The following is a 19,733-nucleotide window of genomic DNA, read 5'->3' on the forward strand; positions in this document are numbered from 1 at the left end:
CAACCATACTAACTATGTAACTATGTAACTATGTAACAGGTGCTAAATGGTACAATACTTGGATGTACCTATGCGGTATGCACTGATGAGGTCAGTTATATATGCATAACTATACGCAGAAAAAACTGTTAAAAAAAAAAAAAACAGCCAGTGAATAGTATTTTTTGTACTTGCACAGTATGTAGCCAGCCCCTTGACAGATTAACAGGTACAAAATTGTGCAAATGCACTACATTCCACTGAGCAATCACGTATTTCTGAACAGCAGCAGGACCCAACAGTGCAGCACCACAAAAAAAAATCCAGGGATTAAACCCTAAATTGCACTCTGTCACACAATTCTGAGCAGCAGAAGATTTGTGGAGCAAATAAAAATAAACTCAATTGGGCTGAACAATGAGGAGATAAGATGCTTCAGAAAGTTCAGGCAGCTGACAGCTATCTGCCCCTCTCTGCTGCAATGCTCAATAACGTGAATAGGAGGTTTAGCTATCAATGATCCTTCTCAGAGAAAAAGCACAGCACTCTGCATTCCTGCCTTTCCCTAATGCTGATGTGACTAGCAGTTGCAGTGTAACGCTGTGGTATGAGCTATTCACACACACACACACAGTCCTGTCCTCTCTATCTGAGTGCATAGATGAAATGAAGAGAGGCAAGATGGCTGCCGATTATATAGGGGCTGTGACATCACAGGGGTCAGTGAACACTGATAGGCTGCATCTCACATGTGATTCAGGGTCAGCCCGCCTACCTTCATTCCCGTCGCTGTTTCCCGCCCTCCCATAATCCCCTGCCCCATGTACTCACATGTGGATCCGCCATCTTAGGTCCCCAATAGCCTGGAACGCTGTAAAATGGAGTTTAATGAAGCGATTCGCGCGATAGAATTGCGGCGATATTCGTATTCGTTGAGAATCGAATTTTTCATGAAATTCGTAAGGAATTTGGGTTCGTCAACTTCGATTCGCTCATCTCTAATTATAACTTGTTCTTCAACAAGGGAATCTCTCGAGGGGCCACAAAAACAATGAACTTTAGGAAGGCAAAGTTTGATCAATTCAGAGAAGCCCTTAACAACATAAAATGGGAAAATGTCCTCAAAAACAAGAATACTGACACTAAATGGGAGACTTTTAAAAATATCTTAAATTCTCACTGTAAGATGTATATACCTTATGGGAATAAAAGGGTCAGAAATAAAAGAAAACAATATGGATGAATACAAATGTTAAGAGGGCAATAAATGACAAAAATAAATCATTTAAACTACTAAAACAGGATGACAGTGAAGAAGCTTTAAAAAACTATAGAGAAAAATGTAAAATATGTAAAATAAAACACATAAAAGCCTCAAAAATAGAGACAGAAAGACTTATTGTCAAAGAGAGTAAACTAACCCCAAAATGTTTTTTAACTATATAAATAGCAAAAAGTAAAAAATTTAAGTGTTGGCCCTTTAAACAATGATGAGGAAGAAATTATAAACTGGGATCAGGAAAAAGCAAATATATTAAATGAATTCTTCTCCACTGTGTTCACAGAGGAAAATGAAATGCCAGGAGAAATACAGCGAGATAAGGTAAACTCCCCAGTACAGGTCACCTGTCTAACCCAGTAGGGGTATATTAGAAGAAAAAAGGCTTGCAATGATGCTGCTCAATCGGGTGAAATTCACAGGAGTTCAGATGTAAAGGGTATCAAGTTTTATTGACACAAAATACAAAAGGACGAAACATATTACATAATACAAGACGTGTTTCGAGAGTAAGCTCTCCCTTTGTCAATTGTGAAAATGGTTGTCTGATGTAATGGGATCAGGGGTAGGGTTAAATACAGTTAAATTTGGCGCCAGAGGCGAGGTCAAAGTTCACATGTGTAAATGGAATATACGTTTTAATGTAAGTCCGGGAGTAGGTATATATTCAGAAAAAATGTGTATAAAAAAAGATGAAGAAATGAACATAGTGTAAAATATTCCCACAGGGGACCTCAGTTTTTTATGTAGTGGATAAATGAGAGCGAGGCTTGGTTTTTCTTGGATTGCAGCAGTGGTCTAGGTTTGCGTATCACGTGTTAGTGATAGGAGAATGCTGGATAGGTATTGGGCCAATCAGGGTGTTGGAGTTACGCCGTACTATTTCTGGTCACGGTGGTTTAGTGGAATGTGGTTACGTATACTGAATGTGATAGGTTAGGAGGTGATGTGATACTAGCCAATCAGGTGGGCGCCTACTTAGATGGCGGTGCGATTATGTAGTGTTCTCCATACATTCATTTAACCCTTGAGGGGTTAATGTTTTGAGTTTGAAGATCCAGAAATTCTCTCTCCTACACAATTGTGTGTAACGGCAGTGTGTTGTTACCGGGATCTGTTCAATGGGGGTCATTGTGAATTCGGAGAAGTTGCAGTCGTGCATGATGGAGGCATGTTGTGATACACTGTGTAGCTGGTACCCAGTTTTGACGTTGAACCTGTGTTTATTCAGTCTTGCGCTTAGTGATTGGGTGGTACGTCCTATGTATTGGAGACTGCAGGATCACTCGAGGAGATATATGACAAAGGATGATTTGCAGGTGAGTAGATTTTTTATTTTGTATGATTCTCCTGTAATTTTGGAAGTGTATGTCTTGCACTGTTTTTTTCTGGTGGAACAGCACTTACAAGTGGAGCTGCCACATTTGTATGAGCCCACTAGACCTTTGTTGAGGAAGGTCTCTTTTTTCGGATTTTTTAGTTTGCTTGGGGTGAGGATATTCTTTAAGGATTTATTTTTTCTGAAGGTGATTTAGGGTTGTTGAGGTATATGATCTTTGAGAAACAGGTCCAGCAGTAGGATTTTCCAGTGTTCTTTTAGAATTCTTTTGATGGTTTTGTGGTCTTTGGAGTAGGTAGTGATTAAATTGTATTTGTAATGTTGGTTGATGGATTCTGGTTCGTTTGTTGCTTTGGTATTGGGTTGGAGACATGTCTTTTGGTCTAGTTTGCCGGCTTTCATTTTAGTGTTTTTGATGAGTGATTTGGGGTAACCTTTTGTTGCAAATCTTGTGTCCAGTATCTGGCTTTGAGTGTGAAAATCTTTTGTGGAAGTGCAGTTGCGGCGGATGCGTTTATATTGTCCATAAGGTACGTTTTGAATGCATTTTTGATAGTGACAGCTTGAGTCATCCAAAAAACAGTTTCCAGTCAATATGTTGAAGAAGGTTTTGGTGTTAATTTTGTTGTGCTCGTTGTGTGAAACAATCACGTCCAGAAATTATGGATGGTTAATGTAATGGTGTTAAGTGAACTGTAAATTCCAGGTGTTGTTATTCAATGTTGTGATGAATTCATTAAGATCTGTGGTGTTACTGTCCCAGATGATGAATATGTCATCAATATATCTTTGGTAGGAGATGCAGTGTTGAAATCGTGGGTTTTGGTACAATATTTTTTCTTCAAACGCACCCATGAAAAGATTGGCAAAACTGGGTGCGAATTTCATGCCCATTGCCATCCCACAGTGCTGCCTATAGAGCTGTCTATTGAACTGGAAGTAATTGTAGTGCAGTGGAAATTGGATGGCTTCCAGGAAAAATTGTTGCTGGGTTTCAGGCATATGTCCTTCTTTTTCAGGAAGTGTGAGACAAATGCAATACCTAGATCATGTTGTATTATGGTATGTAGGGATGTGATGTCCATGGCGAGAAAGGAATAATGTTCTTCCAATCTGATGTCGGATATGGATAGAATGAAATCACTTGTGTCCCGGGTATATGATGGAAGGTTCTGTACGTAGTTTTGTAGGTGGAGATCGACGTATTGTGACAGATTCAAGGTAAGTGAGTTGATGCCGGAGATAATAGGGTGGCCAGGAGGTTTAATAGGATCCTTGTGAATTTTGGGTAGATAGTAGAATAGAGGTATGTTAGGTGTTGTTATATGGATAAAACTATGCATCAGCAAGACCCATGTCCAGGAGGTGGGTTAATTATTTTTCATACAGTAGGGTATTATTACATACAGATTACTATTCTATAAAAAAAAGTTGACCCCTTTAAGAGGATTAAAGGGGTATACCAGGAAAAAACTTTTTTTTATATATCAACTGGCTCCAGAAAGTTAAACAGATTTGTAAATTACTTCTATTAAAAAATCTTAATCCTTTCAATAATTATCAGCTGCTGAAGTTGAGTTGTTGTTTTCTGTCTGGCAACAGTGCTCTCTGCTGACATCTCTGCTTGTCTTGGGAACTGCAGAGTAGAAGAGATTTGCTATGGGGATTTGCTTCTAAACTGGGAGGTTCCCGAGACACATGTCATCAGAGAACACTTAGACAGAAAAGAACAACTCAACTTCAGCAGCTCATAAGTACTGAAAGCATTAAGATTTTTTTATAGAAGTAATTTACAAATCTGTTTAACTTTCTGGAGCCAGTTGATATATATAAAAAAAAGTTTTTCCTGGATAACCCCTTTAAGAAAGACCTATTACTTCTGCATCTTTTGAATAAGGTCGCTTTTATGAAGCCCAGAGGTCTGCTCCCCTATTGATGTTCCATTTTTAAGGTTATCCTGACCTGTCTCCAACCCTGTGATTTCACCGGACTTCCCAGTAGAAAATCCGGAGGAACCGTGTGGCTGCGACCCACTACCACAAGCTGTATCAGATGTTAAGCTCTAAGCATATCACCCTCAGGTAAGGGTCCAACTTGTTGGCCCTGTTTTTCTCTAATATTTCACTGTACTCCTGGTTTACCTGCATGAGGAGCGCACCAGCCTTTTTTCTCTTTTTGTATTTACTGTATGCTGATCTAAGGAAGGGAGAGACCCTCCCGAAAAGCGCCATCTTCCCCATGTTTTATTGTTTTTATTTGCTTGATTAATCAACCATCCTGCTGGGGACTTTAACCCCTTAAGGACCAAACCCGTTTTCACCTTAAGGACGGGAGCATTTTTTGCACATCTGAACACTGTCACTTTAAGGATTAATAACTCTGGGATGCTTTAACTTATGAATTTGATTCCGAGATAGTTTTTTCCTGACACATTCTACTTTAACATAATGATAAATTTTCGTCGATACTTACATCATTTCTTGGTGAAAAATTCAAAAATTTCATGAAAATTTGAACATTTTGCATTTTTCTAACTTTGAAGCACTCTGCTTGTGAGGAAAATTATATATTGATTCACATATACAATATGTCTACTTTATGTTTGCATCATAAAGTTGACATGCTTTTACTTTGGAAGACATCAGAGGGCTTCAAAGTTTTGCCGCAATTTTCCAATTTTTCACAAAATGTTCTAAATTGGAATTTTTCAGGGACCAGTTCAGTTTTTAAGTGGATTTGAGGGGCCTTCCTATTAGAAATACCCCATAAATGACCCCATTATAAAAACTGCACCCCTCCAAGTATTCAAAATGACATTCAGAAAGTTTGTTAACCCTTTAGGAGAAAATTCAAATTCTCCATTTTTTACACTAACACCTTCTTGCAGACCCAGTTTTTGAATTTTTACAAGTGGTAAAAGGAGAAAAAGCCCCCCACAATGTGTAGCTCAATTTCTCTTAAGTAAGGAGATACCTCATATGTGAACGTAAAGTGCCCTGTGGGTGCACTAGAGGGCTCAGAAGCGAAGGAGCGACAATGGGATTTTGGAAAGTGAATTTTGCTGAAATGGTTTTTGGGGGGCATGTTGCATTTAAGAAGCCCCTATAGCCCATAGCAGCAAAAAAAAAAAAAAACATATGGCATACTATTTTGGAAACGACACCCCTCATGGCACGTAACAAGGGGTACAGTGAGCTTTATCACCTTACAGGTGTTTGATGACTTTTGGTAAAGTCGGATTTGTAAAGGAAATTTATTTTTTTCCCTAAAATGCAGTTTTTTCCCCATATTAGCCATTTTTACAAGAGGTAATATGAGAAAATGCCCCCCAAAAGTTGTAACCCCATTTCTTATGAGCATGCAAATACCCCATGTGTGGACGTAAATACTCAGAAGAGAAGGATCCACATTTGGCTTTTTAAAAGGAAATTTAGCTGAAATGGTTTTTGGGGGCATTTCGCATTTAGGAAGCCCCTTTGGTGCCAGAACAGCAAAAAAAAATAAAATAAAAAAAAAGCCCTACATGGCACACTATTTTGGAAACAACACCCTTCAATGCACGTAACAAGGGGTACAGTGAGCCTTTACACCCCACAGGTGTTTGACAAATTTCCGCAAAAGTTGGACGTGAAAATGAAAAATTAGATTTTTTCACAAAAATGCTTGTGTTACCCCAAATTTAGATATAAAGTGCTCTGCGGGCGAACTACAATGCTCAGAAGAGAAGGAGCGCCTTTTGTAGCACACATCTTTCACATTTTTATTCATCTTACATCATGTCACATGTTTTTTGCACTTTCATGGCCCTATGGATTTTTTATAATTTTTTTGCCATGTCATATACAATTTTTATGCACTTGTCCGTTTGACTCTTTCCTGCTTTTTTATGTCCACACAGACATACATTATATTTTTATATATCTAAATTTTTTTCCTTACCACCTATTAACTTTTGATTAACTATCTAATAATTTAAAAAAAAATTTTTTATTTATTTATTACTTTTTGCCACTTCCTTTACTCATCAATTGGATTATAGTTTCCTACATGTTGCCACATGTGACATCATTTGGGTGACACTGTGTGCCTGCAGTAAATTGCTACACATAAATGATTTTTTGAAGTTGCATTTACCGTATATACTTGAGTATAAGCCGACCCGAGTATAAGCCGAGACCCCTAATTTCAACCCAAAATCCCAGGAAAAGTTATTGACTCGAGTATAAGCCTAGGGTGGGAAATACATCATCCCCCCCTGTCATCATCCAGACCCGTCATTAAAATCCTCATCATCATCACCGCCTGTCATCATCCAGACCCTCATCATCATCACCTGTCATCATCCCCTTGTCATCATCCCACACATCCCCCCTTCATCATCCCCTTGTCATCATCCCCACCCCCCTTCATCATCCCCTTGTCATCATCCCCACCCCCCTTCATCATCCCCTTGTAATCATCCCACACCCCCCCCTTCATCATCCCCTTGTCATCATCACCACCCCCCTTCATCATCCCACCCCCCCCTTCATCATCCTCTTCTCATCATCCGCCCTCAGTGGTATTCAACCTGCGGACCTCCAGAGGTTTCAAAACTACAACTCCCAGCAAGCCCGGGCAGCCATCGGCTGTCCGGGCTTGCTGGGAGTTGTAGTTTTGAAACCTCCGGAGGTCCGCAGGTTGAAGACCACTGCGGCCTTCGACATCATCCAGCCCCCTCTCACCCCCCTTTAGTTCTGTACAGTACTCACCTCCGCTCGGCGCTGGTCCGGTGCTGCAGGACTGTCCGGAGAGGAGGTGGTCCGGTGGGATAGTGGTTCCGGGCTGCTATCTTCACTGGGGGCGCCTCTTCTCCGCGCTTCCGGCCCGGAATAGAGGCGTTGCCTTGACAATGACGCAGAAGTACGTTGGCAATGAACGTACCTCTGCGTCGTTGTCAAGGCAACGTGACTATTTTGGGGCCGGGCCCGAAGCGCTTAGAAGAGGCCTCCCTGGTGAAGATAGCAGCCCGGAACCACTATCCCACCGGACCACCTCCTCTCCGGACAGTCCTGCAGCACCGGACCAGCGCCGAGCGGAGGTGAGTACTGTACAGAACTAAAGGGGGGTGAGAGGGGGCTGGATGATGTCGAAGGCCGCAGTGGTCTTCAACCTGCGGACCTCCGGAGGTTTCAAAACTACAACTCCCAGCAAGCCCGGACAGCCGATGGCTGCCCGGGCTTGCTGGGAGTTGTAGTTTTGAAACCTCTGGAGGTCCACAGGTTGAAGACCACTGCGGGTCGAGAGTTCACTCGAGTATTAGCCGAGGGGGGTGTTTTCAGCACGAAAAATCGGGCTGAAAAACTCGGCTTATACTCGAGTATATACGGTATGTATCATTAATGTATCTCTATGTATGTCTACATTCTCTTTTTCCTTTTTCGCATCTTTCTTTCTTCCTTTGCACTGTGCACCACTTACTTATCATGCACTGTCTATTCACTTCTGTTCACTCTATTCTTTTCTGAGTCCGGGTTGTTGCAATATATTTTTTGCCCACTAGATGGCAACAATATGAATTTGATGCATATGTGATGCATTGACTACCTCCGGCCAATAGATATTGCTGTTGTTTTAGTTATGATCCCCTTGGCTCTCTCGTCTCCCTGGCTCCGGCTATGTTGCGGTCACGTGGCTCTGGGTGTCACACGCTGGGGATCACGTGACCGCGCCGCTGGGCCAGGGAGATGACGGGGCCGAGGTGGGAAGTGCGCCAGGATCAACCAGGTACACAGCTGTCCTCCCATTACTATTTTGTGTTTTATGTGTTATGATTGGCCCAAGATATACTTTTTATTTTATTTAATTGGCCTATATATACTTATCCTCATTAAGCGATAGCCACTCCCGGAAGAAGGACATTTGGTCCGAAACGGTAATAGGGGTGGATGTCTGCTGGACACGCTACTTATCCATTTTTTGCTTTGGTATGATCTCAGCTTGCATTTCATGCATCTATGCACTTTATGTGAATATTTTGATTACCTGTAACATTGGTATAGCCCTGCTGTATTTGCTATACCCACCACTTTCTGTATTACCTTGTGCTATCTGCATGTATACCCTTCTTCAGTCATTTGTATAGCAACGTATGGCACTAGCCACTTTATATGTACCTCTGAAATAGGTATTTGCAGCACATGCTTGCTTGCACCTTATCCAGGAGATGCCCCATTTATCAGTCGCCATTCCTCTTTATTATGTATGTATTTTTATTGTAGATTTTAAACAATAAAGTGGCATTTTGATTATATGCTCTGCTACAGCTTTTTTCTATTTTGGTAACTGTACAGGGAGATACAGGTCTGTATACAGTGGTTTTATTCAGTAACAGTATGATGCATTAGTCAGTCACTGTGTGATGTAAAGTGTGTTCCTGATGAGGCAATATTATTTGGTCCTGGTATTGTTTATATTTTGATATTATTGGTATTGTTAGTCGGTTTATAGTTGTTTTTTACTCAGTATGGTGGTATTATCCAGTCTTTGTGTGCTGGTGTAATTTGTTCCATGTATTCTGATAGTATTAGTAATATTGGTCTTAGTATTCAGGATTTGGTCAGTAATAATATGGGGGTAAATGTATGGTGATTTTATTCCTCCTTGTATACTGGTTTTAATGCTTAAAATTGTCCTGTTCTATCAGACTTTTATTTATGGGACTTATTTTTCACTCCGTAGTCTGTAGTTTTTATCGGTATCATTTTTGTTTTGATGGCACTCTTTGATCACTTATAATAAACTTTTTTTTCTGGTATATAAAATGACCAGAAATCAGCAATTCTGGACTTAGGTAATTTTTTTTTTTTTACATTTACACCATTGACCATGCAGTTTCATTAATGTCATATTTTAATAGTTCAAACATTTCCACATTCGGCAATACCAAATATGTTTATTTTTGTTTACACTTTTATTAGGGAAGGGACATAATCACTGAGGTGCGGCATTTGCAGTAAATGAAGAGCGTTCAGTTAGTAAGCGTACTTCATACACCCAGACTGCTACCAGGGCATACCATGTTTCGTCAAGGTGTTAATGGTGACTACACTAACTACACTAACCCCCTCCCACAATCCTGACGAATCCCTATCTCTTAAATTCACTGCTCCCTGAAGTTAACTGTTATGAGGAGCCTGTATTGTCATGCAAAATTAAGTGGTTCCGCCCCTTTTAGTCCCCCTTTTATGGCTCCGCCTTTTGCAAAGCCACATCCAATTACAATGCTATCCCCCCAGATTTGTGGGGGTTCCTACGCCCCTGTTCTTTTTGTATTTTGTGTATTAGCCACAGTGGCATGCAACCATGTATTTGGTTGTTATGCAGGCTTTTTTCAGTTTTACACTAAAGTGAACAGCGTAAAAACAAAATCCCATAAAAGTAGAAAAATTGCTGTTTTTCTTAATTTCCCCTCACAAATAATATTTTTTTTTTTGTTGTGCTGTAAATTTTATGGTAAAATGAAAGATGTCACTACAAAGTACAAATGGCTGCGCAGAAAAAAAAAAGCCCTCATATGCATGTCTCTGCGTATAGAAAAATAAAAGAGCTAAGCTTTTTGGAAGGTGAGAAGGAAAAATTGAAAATGCAAGAATAAAAATTGGTTACGTCTACAAGGCTTTTTAAGGGGGTAAACGGGTGATATGTGACAGACATTGATGTAAGTGGAGGGGCTACACAGACAATCTAGTAATCATTTGCATGGCTCTGGCTGCTTAATCATTAAGCCCTATAAAAGCCATGGATCTGACCATCGTGAAGGACTCTTACCTCGTAGCCTATGTTCGACTAGTAGAACAGATCCATAAGTACCACTACCCAGCCTTTTTATTACTCTATAATGGTCTTTCAATGTTATATGTTTCATCCTTTCTGATGTCAGGTTCATCATTTCTTTTAGGATTTCCTCATTTTCATTTTCATCCATCTCATCTATTTGGTGATCTTGGGATTGAGTCTGATATATTGACAGACTTTTCTGGTCTATAAAAGAAAAAGTATATATTATGACTAAAAGCTTTATAACTTAAATACATTTCTAATTCAATACTGTATAATGGTAGTGACAGCTTTATTTGGCCACAAAACTATTTAAAATATACAATATTTCTAGTCTTATACCTATCTTAGAAAGTAATGGCATATTGCTAGGCTAGTCCATCATTTTATGATAAATAAGCCCAGGTCCAGATGCCTTGGGTGTCGCATGGAAAATCATTCAAGAGAGCACATCAGGTCTCTGAGTTTGAAGCTTCACCAATGATAAAGTGATCAAGTTTCCTGGAGATTCCATCACTTTTTAAGATTGGAACCCTTTTTCTAATTGGTCCACAAACCAATAGTGCTTATTCCATAACGCTTACATATAGAGGCGTGCAATCCTGACAATGGTAATATCATAGGGAAAGGGATGAGGAACACATGGCGTTTTGGTACTTAAATGCATGATAGGGTGAGAAAGTAAGACTGGATGACGTCAGGGTAGCCCAGCATAGCTAGCAGCAGGATCACATGACCTCAGGCTAGCCAATCATTGCTTGCATTATGCTGTAAACAACCTCCAAGCCAATAAGGAGACAGCATGGGGGGGGGGTGTAGGGTTTAACCACTTAAGGACCTAGGGCGTATGGATACTCCTTGACGTCCCGGTACTTAAGGACTCAGGGCGTATCCATACGCTCGTGGGAATTTCGGTCCCCGCCGCGCGCCGGGCAGTGACCGGACCAGGATGCCTGCTGATATCGTTCAGCACAAACGATCCCGCGCAAATGCCCAGGGGGGTCATCAGACCCCCCCATGTCGGCGATCGCGGCAGATCATTGGTGAATTCACACTAACGATCTGCCGCGATTCGGGTCATACGGGTCACGTGTGACCTGCTGACCCGAAGATACAAGGTGATCGGGGTTGTACAATACACCCCCTATCACCCACTATATGTATGGGGAGGTGGCGATTTCGTCACCCCCCCAGGAGCACTGCAAAATTTGCTCTCAAAAAGCCAAATATGACTCCTATTCTGAGCATTGTAGTTCGCCCGTAGTGCACTTCAGGTCAACTTATGGGGTACCTCCATACTCATTTTCTCCTATTATCCCTTGTAAAAATTTAAAATTTGGGGGAAAACTAGCTTTTTAGTGAAAAAAAATAAAAAAAAATGTACACATCCAACTTTAATGTAAAGTCGTCAAACACCTGTGGGGTGTTAAGGCTGACTGGACCCCTTGTTACGTTCCTTGAGGGGTGTAGTTTCCAAAATATTATGCCATGTGGGTTTTTTTTTTGCTGTCCTGGCACCATAGGGGCTTCCTAAATGTGACATGCCCCCCAAAAAGCATTTCAGAAAAACTCACTCTCCAAAATCCCACTGTCGCTCCCTCCCTTCCGAGCCCTCTACTGCGCCCGCCGAACACTTGACATACACATATGAGGTATTTCCTTACTCGAGAGAAATTGGGTTACACATTTTAAGAAAATTTCTCTCTTTTTACCCCTTGTAAAAATGCAAAAACTGGGTTTACCAGAACATGCAAGTGTAAAAAATTAAGATTTTGAATTTTCTCCTTCAACTTGCTGCTATTCCTGTGAAACACCAAAAGGGTTAACAAAACTTTTGAATGTCATTTTGAATACTTTGAGGGGTGCAGTTTTTATAATGGTGTCATTTATGGGGTATTTCTAATAAGAAGGCCCCTCAAATCCACTTCAAAACCTAACTGGTCCCTTAAAAAAATCAGATTTTGAAAATTTTGTGAAAAATTTGAAAATTGCTGCTATACTTTGAAGCCCTCTGATGTCTTTCAAAAGTAAAAACATGTCAACTTTATGATGCAAACATAAAGTAGACATATTGTATATGTGAATCAATATATAATTTATTTGTAATATTCATTTTCCTTATAAGCAGAGAGCTTCAAAATTAAAAAGAAATGCAAAATTTGCTATTTTTTCATCAAATTTTGGCATTTTTCACCAAGAAATGATACAAGTATCGACAAAATGTTACCGCTAACATAAAGTAGAATTTGTCACAAAAAAACAGTCTCGGTATCAGAATGAAAGGTAAAAGCATCCCAGAGTTATTAATGCTTAAAGTGACAGTGGTCAGATGTTAAATAAATGGACGGGTCCTTAAGTATATTTGGGCTGGGTCCTTAAGGGGTTAAGAGACTGATAAAACCCTATGCACTGCATTGCATTGTGGTCACTATCTTGGAGAGGAAGCTGACCAGTGAGCAGCGCACAACAGAACTCTCTATGGAACTACTGATCCCAGAAAGCTACCACATTATGAGCAAAGCACCATAAACAAAGCACTTTGCAGTGGGCTAAGCTCTGTGACCTGTCACTTGAATTACTGTGTCCAGTTACTACACTACATATCCCAGCAGTGTGACTGCAGACCTAGCCTATAGAAAGCTAAGCTACATGCAGGAGTTGCAACTGCTTTCATTTTAAAGGAAATGTGTAATCAGAAAATAAATGACCTATTTTCAATAACAAAGCCGGTAAGAATTATGGTAAAGTGGAAAATGAAATAACCAAGATATCCACTTATTGATGGTACTGTTGGAGCCTTGGCACCCATGGGGGACACTTATTTACTTTATTAAAGGTATGTTTATGCTTGAAGGTGGACTCATTTCTGCCATTGTTAACTCAATATCTACACTTCAGTTTATACATAATTGTCAACAATATTTACACTTTTATAACTGAGAGTTGGAGCAAGGCCCTGGACACCATTTAAGACTTTACATTCACATTGTTCTTATTTTGTGTACATAGTTGCTTTGACCCACTTCTTAGCATGTTATGCAACACCCATGCATCCATGAGAACACACCTGATCACATCATCAAACAACATATCTCAACATTATACGTGGGTCGTTTTATTATTACTATCAGCAAAACATTACCTCTTGAACCTGGCTACTTTTAACCATCGCTTGTATTATGAAACATTGGCCACTCAATAACTAACTAATCAACAAACACAAGTCTTGGAAGAAATATAAAGAAAGACTCAGGCTGTAATGGCTTTATTGTGGTTTATCACAACCAGGAAAACTAAACCCAGTTTGCTAATTTAATTGATCTAAGTGCTTTAAAAAAAACTTTAAAATGATGTCCGGTGCTAAGAAATGTATTCCCTATCAGCAGGATAGGGGATAAATGTCTGATCACAGCGAGTCGGACCCCTGACCCGCAGTTACCAGTACGGGGCCCTGGCACGGCCCTGGCTCTGCACTGCTAGAGCGCATTTCGTACCCAGTATGTCAGCCGGTCAAAACACGCCCCCCTCCATTCATCTCTATGGATGAGGCGGAGATACAGGAATGCTATGCCTCTCCAATAGAGATGAATGAAGGGGGCGTGTTTATACCAGCTAACCTGCTGTGTGTGAAACATACACACAGTAGCTCAGCTGGGGCCAAGTCAGAGCCCCATACGGGAGATCACGGGGGGTCCTAGTGGTCGGACTGCCCGCGTTCAGACATTTATCCCCTATCCTGCGGAATTAAATTAAAAATTAATTACACTGGATATCTTTTTTTTTTTTACAGCACCTAGATGAGCTAAATTAGTAAACTAGGTTTAGTCTTCAGCATTCTTCAGCTATCACAGTGCAGGCGCCGATGAGTGATGTCATGGGTGCCTGCATTGCGCAGCGGAGGCGGAGGTCATGGCTAGAACAGAGAGGAGGCTTTTAGCTGTATGCGCATGGGCTGCACATACAGCTGAAAGCTGCGCTCGCCAGCCTGGGGATCCGAGACAAGTGTCCCCACTAGCAGCAGCAGGCCCTTTACCCGACCAGGCCCTCGGACCACGTCTGAATGGACGGGCCGGTCAGTCCGCCCCTGGAGTCACTGGGGGAGAAGGATTTGGAAAAACTTGTAAAACATAGACTACAGAACAGCACCAGGTCAAGCAGCTGCTTCAAAGGACAGCAAGACATTCTAATGTATTGAAAGAAGCATGGATTTGCGGGACAGGGACATAATATTACAGCATTATAAAACATTGGTGTGGCCTTAACTGTAAGTGTGAGGTCATTTTTCTTCCTTCCACACATCAGCCACCCCACCCATTGAAACAAGCCTGTGCTGCCTTCAATGCAATAGACCAGTGTTATCTGACCAGAGTGCCTCCAGCTGTTGCAAATTCTTGTAGAATGATCTCCCACCCAGCTGTCGTTCCACCTATTAAAGCAAAAACAGGCTCAATGAACACCTGACTAGTGATGTAATGTCTTGCACTGCATTGCAACCTGGGAAAACCTGTAGAGGCAAAAATCACAGAAGAATTGTGAGACCACCATGAAACATAGGTACAGGTACAGACACTATATTATGAACTACACTAACTTTACGGCCCCTGTAGCATAGTAAAAAAAAATAATACTGGAATACCTCTTTAATCTCCAGGTGACTAGCCTATTTTAACATAAGGACGATGGGGGAGATTTATCAAAACCGGTCCAGAGGAAAAGTTGCTGAATTGCCCGTCGCAACCAATCAGATTGCTTCTTTCATTTTTCACAGGCCTCTTTAAAAATGAAAAAAGCCATTATATCTCGAAAGGTCACGTTATCACGTGATAGGATGATGTAGGTTCCATCAGCTCAGAGTTCTCAGAGCACCTCTCTCCCTTCCATAGTATCCGGTAATGTGAATTGAACGCGCCCGAAAGAATCCTTCACTGGAGCAGCGGCCTGGCTGGTGGGGCCCTGGATCGGCAGTGCGGAGAGGACCACTGAGAGAATCAGCCGCAGGGAGAGGCGGACCATATCGGGACCATGACACAGGGAGGAAGGAGGAGCCGAGAGGGACAGGAAACACATAAACGGCCGCAGAGTTGGCCAGGAGATCACTCCGTTAGCGGCGGGGAAGTACAGCAGAAGGGCCCGGGGCCCGGTGGTGGCTCGAACGGTGAGAGAGTTTGAGGCTGCAATGGAGAGGGAGAAAGACATGGGAGTCATTTGAGACACCACTCCACTGGTAAGGAAATATACCAGAGAGAAAAAAGACCATGATGGGAGGCCTTATGATTGGTGGAATATGGACATTAAGAAATGGTGGATCCTTTATTTTTTAGGAGCAGAGGGAACAGAGAGGAGAATTTGTAAAAATAAACGGAACTTATGTTTTCTCACTTGAATTGCCTATAATTGGGGTAAAGGGGGAAAAAAGAGAGATGATCTTATTTAAAGTAATTATGGGGCCATTTGTGGAGCTGTATATCTCTCTCGTCCCTCCCTTATCCACCTTATAAAATGCCTTTGATAAGTGAGCCTCACTGCGATTTGTAAAGGAAAACATGAATGATTTTAGAGTTGAACTGATCTATTTTTAATGTTAATTAATGGTTGGATTATATACCTTTGCAGCCGCTGTGATATTGAAGCAAGGCAAAAAAAAAAGAGAGGCTGGGTGGACCCTGCTCCGGGGGCAGTTTTGTTTACATGCTGGATGTATGAAAACCTGTAAGTGAGTAATGCAATAATGAGATCTTGTACGGTAATAGAGAAAATATGAAACATAATAAACTTAATAAGGGCTATGGGGGAAATTTATCAAAACTATTATTAGAGGAAGAGTGGTGCAGTTGCCCATAGCAGCCAATCAGATTGCTTCTTTCATTTTTCACAGGCCTCTTTAAAAATGAAAGTAGCGGTCTGATTGGTTGTTATAGGTAACTACACTACTCTTCCTTTACACAGGTTTCTACAGGAGGGAGGATTGAGGAATAAATACGCCTGTTAATAACATGTTAAATTAGGCTAAGCTGCCGCAGAAACATTTAGGTGGCGGTGTCATGAGTAAATGTAAGATGGACAAATTTCTAAAGTCACCTAGAGATGCTATCAAGACCAGAACAAATGGGCAAATGGCAGCAGAAGAGGCAGCAAGCACGAATGAAGGCATTAGATACTCTTTGTTAAAGTTGGAAGGGGTGCCGGAGGAGGGAGAGGAGAGATAAATGCGCAAATGTTGGACTCCATCTTAAGTGAAAGTAATAAATATCTGGAAGAACTATTAACCCAGGTTGGAAGTCTTAATACAGATATAATGCTTGTTCGGGACAATATTAAAAAAGTTATGGAAAGAGTAGGGCAGATAGAAGAGGCACTGCCTCAGTTGGATAATATAGTCGCAACAGCAATAAAGTCACAGGAAGAATTTAGCAAAGAAAGTAAGAAATTAAGAGAAAAGATCATTGATCTAGAGGACAGATCAAGGAGAGCCAATGTAAGAGTAATTGGACTGCCAGAAGGAGAGGAAGGCCCAGATCCGGTTTCTTTCTGTGCCTAGATTTTTCTGTTCTTTATAGTAACATAGTTCATGAGGTTGAAAAAAGACCAGAGTCCATCAAGTTCAACCTATATTCCTAATGAGTCCCTACTGAGTTGATCCAGAGGAAGGCAAAAAACCCTCATACTAGAGGTAAAAATTCCTTCCCGACTCCAAATATGGTAGTCAGAATAAATCTCTGGATCAACGTTCTGTCCCTATAAATCTAGTATACATAACCAGCGATGTTATTAATCTCCAAGAATGCATCCAGACCCGTTTTGAATTCTTTTACATAGTTCACCATGACCACCTCCTCAGGCAGAGAATTCCACAGTCTCACTTCTAGATTTGTACCTAGATTTTTTGAAAGCGACACAAAAAAGAAGGGTTGCGTTTAAAGAAGTGAAGAAAAAACTGCACAGTTTGGACATGTCTTTTTCCCTTTTGTTCCCAGCTCGTAGGAAAATCACTTTTAGAGGAAAATCAGTTTTTCCACTCTGAAGAGGAAATATGTAAATGGATGGATTCTCAAGGGTTATAATACATTGTAGGAAGAGGGAGAGGAGGAGGATTGGAGAGAAGTGAATAGTGGGGAGAGTTGGGAGTACACAACTCATGATAGAGAAGAGGGGAAGGGAAAGAGGGGTAAGAACAGCCTGGCACTAACGGTTAGAATAAGTAGTTCTGTATCACCTACTGTTATATGATAGGTAATTTTAATAGAAATAAGGAGGGCAGACTGTAATGTTAGAAGGATAAAGGAGAGAGGGAAAAGAGTAGCAATCTTTGACAGAATCAGTCACTATTTGCCAGCTATAGTCTGTTTAGTAAAGACACACCTAACTAGAGAGTTATCAAATATAATTAAAAAAAGATGGGCTCAAGCAGAGTTTCACTCCATTTACTCAGCATATTCATCAGGGGTCTCGGTGTTACATAGTTACATAGTTAGTACGGTTGAAAAAAGACATACGTCCATCAAGTTCAACCAGGGAATTGAAGGGTAGGGGTGTGGCGCGATATTGGGGAAGGGATGGGATTTTATATTTCTTCATAAGCATTAATGTTATTTTGTTCCAGGAATGTATCTAACCCTGTTTTAAAGCTGTAAAATTTTCCTGCTGTGACCAGTTCCTGAGGTAGACTGTTCCATAAGTTCACAGTTCTTATGGTAAAGAAAGCGTGTCGCCCTTTGAGACTAAACCCTTTCTTCTCCAGACGGAGGGAGTGCACCCTCGTCCTTTAAGTTAAAATTGAGATCCATTGTTCGGAATGTGATAACAGAAGAAGGTATTCTTTTTTACTTTCCAGATGGGAAGAAGTAGAGGTTGTTTTGGCGTTCATATATATACCTCCCCCATTTACTCTGGAAGTTTTAGCAAAAATGTAATTGTGTTTTTGACTTGGAAAAGGACCGTAGAAGTAAGCAGAAAGGTAAGGGGATCTCAATGTTAGCTAGGTTCTGTGAGGAAGCAGGACTAAAGGAAGCTTGTAGAAGTCTGTACCCGAATTAATAGAATTCTGGACCATTAGCAAAATTGCATATAGTGTGGGATTCCCTAAAAGCATTCCTAAGGGGGTGTTTGTATAGAAATATAGCAAAGTTTAGGAAGAATGTAAAGAAAAGTGAAGACGATCTGAGTGATAACATAGAGAAAATAGAAGGGGAGTATAGTTGGGTAAATGATATTAAAATTAGAAAAAAATTGGATTTAGCTCAGAAACAATATCAGAATTTTCTGATGGAGAAAGTACAACACAGGCTCCTATTTTTAGGTAAAAATAAATTCTCTGAAGGAGATAAGCTGAATAGGTGGTTAGCAGGTATTGTTAAAAATCAAAGTGAAAGTAGATCTATTAAGGAAATCCACAATTCAAAGGGCAAGATGGTACAAGGTAATAGGGAAATCACATGTAAGTATTACCAAAATCTCCATAGGTCAGAAAGAATGTATAGAAATGGAGAAAGGAGTATGTTTGGGAATTTCAAAGACTGTTGTGGAATATTCAGATTGAGGAAGGGGGCCCTGTTCCATTCTGTCACTTAACGCCAACAAGGCGTTTGACAGGATGGAATGGAGCTTTCTATTTAAACTACTGGAAGCATTTAATCCGGGTGAAGATTATATACGTGGGGTGCGAACTATATATAGCTTGCCTATGGCTAGAATAGATATTAAAGGAAAATTAACAGAGAGTTTCCAGCTTAGTAGGGGTACTAGACAGGGGTATCCCTTGTCCCCAATGCTTTTTTGCATTATTTGTGGAGCCATTGGCTGAAAGGATAAAGGAGATAGTTGTTTTGCAGGTTTTGGGGTAAACGGGAACAAGGAAAAAATACTTCTTTATGCGGAGGATGTAGTTTTATTTATTAGAGACCTGATTAATAATGTACCAGAAGTGATTAGGGAGGTTGCAGAAATCTGGGTTTTGTATGAATTGGAAAAAAATCATGTTTGTTGCCACTGGATAATCGAATTAAGAAATCAATAGGAAATGTTAAAATATTAAAGCCTGCAAAGACTTTTGAGTATCTTGGAGTAAGGGTATTCATAACTTCTGCTTGCAGTGCTCCGGTCGGCATCGCTGACCGCGAGCGCTGCTCCCTGGTCTCCGGAGGGGACGCGATCCGAGGCTAAAATTTATAGGGCCAGTGCACCACTAATCGGTGCCTTGCCCAATTACTCCCAATGACTCCCATTCCTATAAAAACCCACTTCCCCTTCCTCTCCTTGCCGGATCTTGTTGCCCTGTGCCCTGAGAAAGCGTTATAGTGTGTTCCCAAGCCTGTGTACCCA

At 40.8% G+C, this 19,733-nt stretch overlaps 1 protein-coding gene across 1 annotated transcript in view; it reads right to left on the reverse strand.

Annotated features, from left to right (window-relative positions):
• The window catches only part of LOC130293202 (serine/threonine-protein kinase SBK1-like), a 115,141-nt gene that overhangs the window by 79,178 nt on the left and 16,230 nt on the right, over positions 1-19,733 (reverse strand). The window contains exon 2 of the mRNA XM_056541704.1: positions 10,407-10,619. Within this exon, the coding sequence (XP_056397679.1) occupies positions 10,407-10,563 (157 nt within the window). The 5' untranslated portion in view covers positions 10,564-10,619. The remainder of the gene's footprint in view (positions 1-10,406; positions 10,620-19,733) is intronic.

The sequence above is a fragment of the Hyla sarda genome, chromosome 10, assembly GCF_029499605.1.
Source record: "Hyla sarda isolate aHylSar1 chromosome 10, aHylSar1.hap1, whole genome shotgun sequence".
In the NCBI taxonomy this organism is placed as follows: domain Eukaryota; kingdom Metazoa; phylum Chordata; class Amphibia; order Anura; family Hylidae; genus Hyla; species Hyla sarda.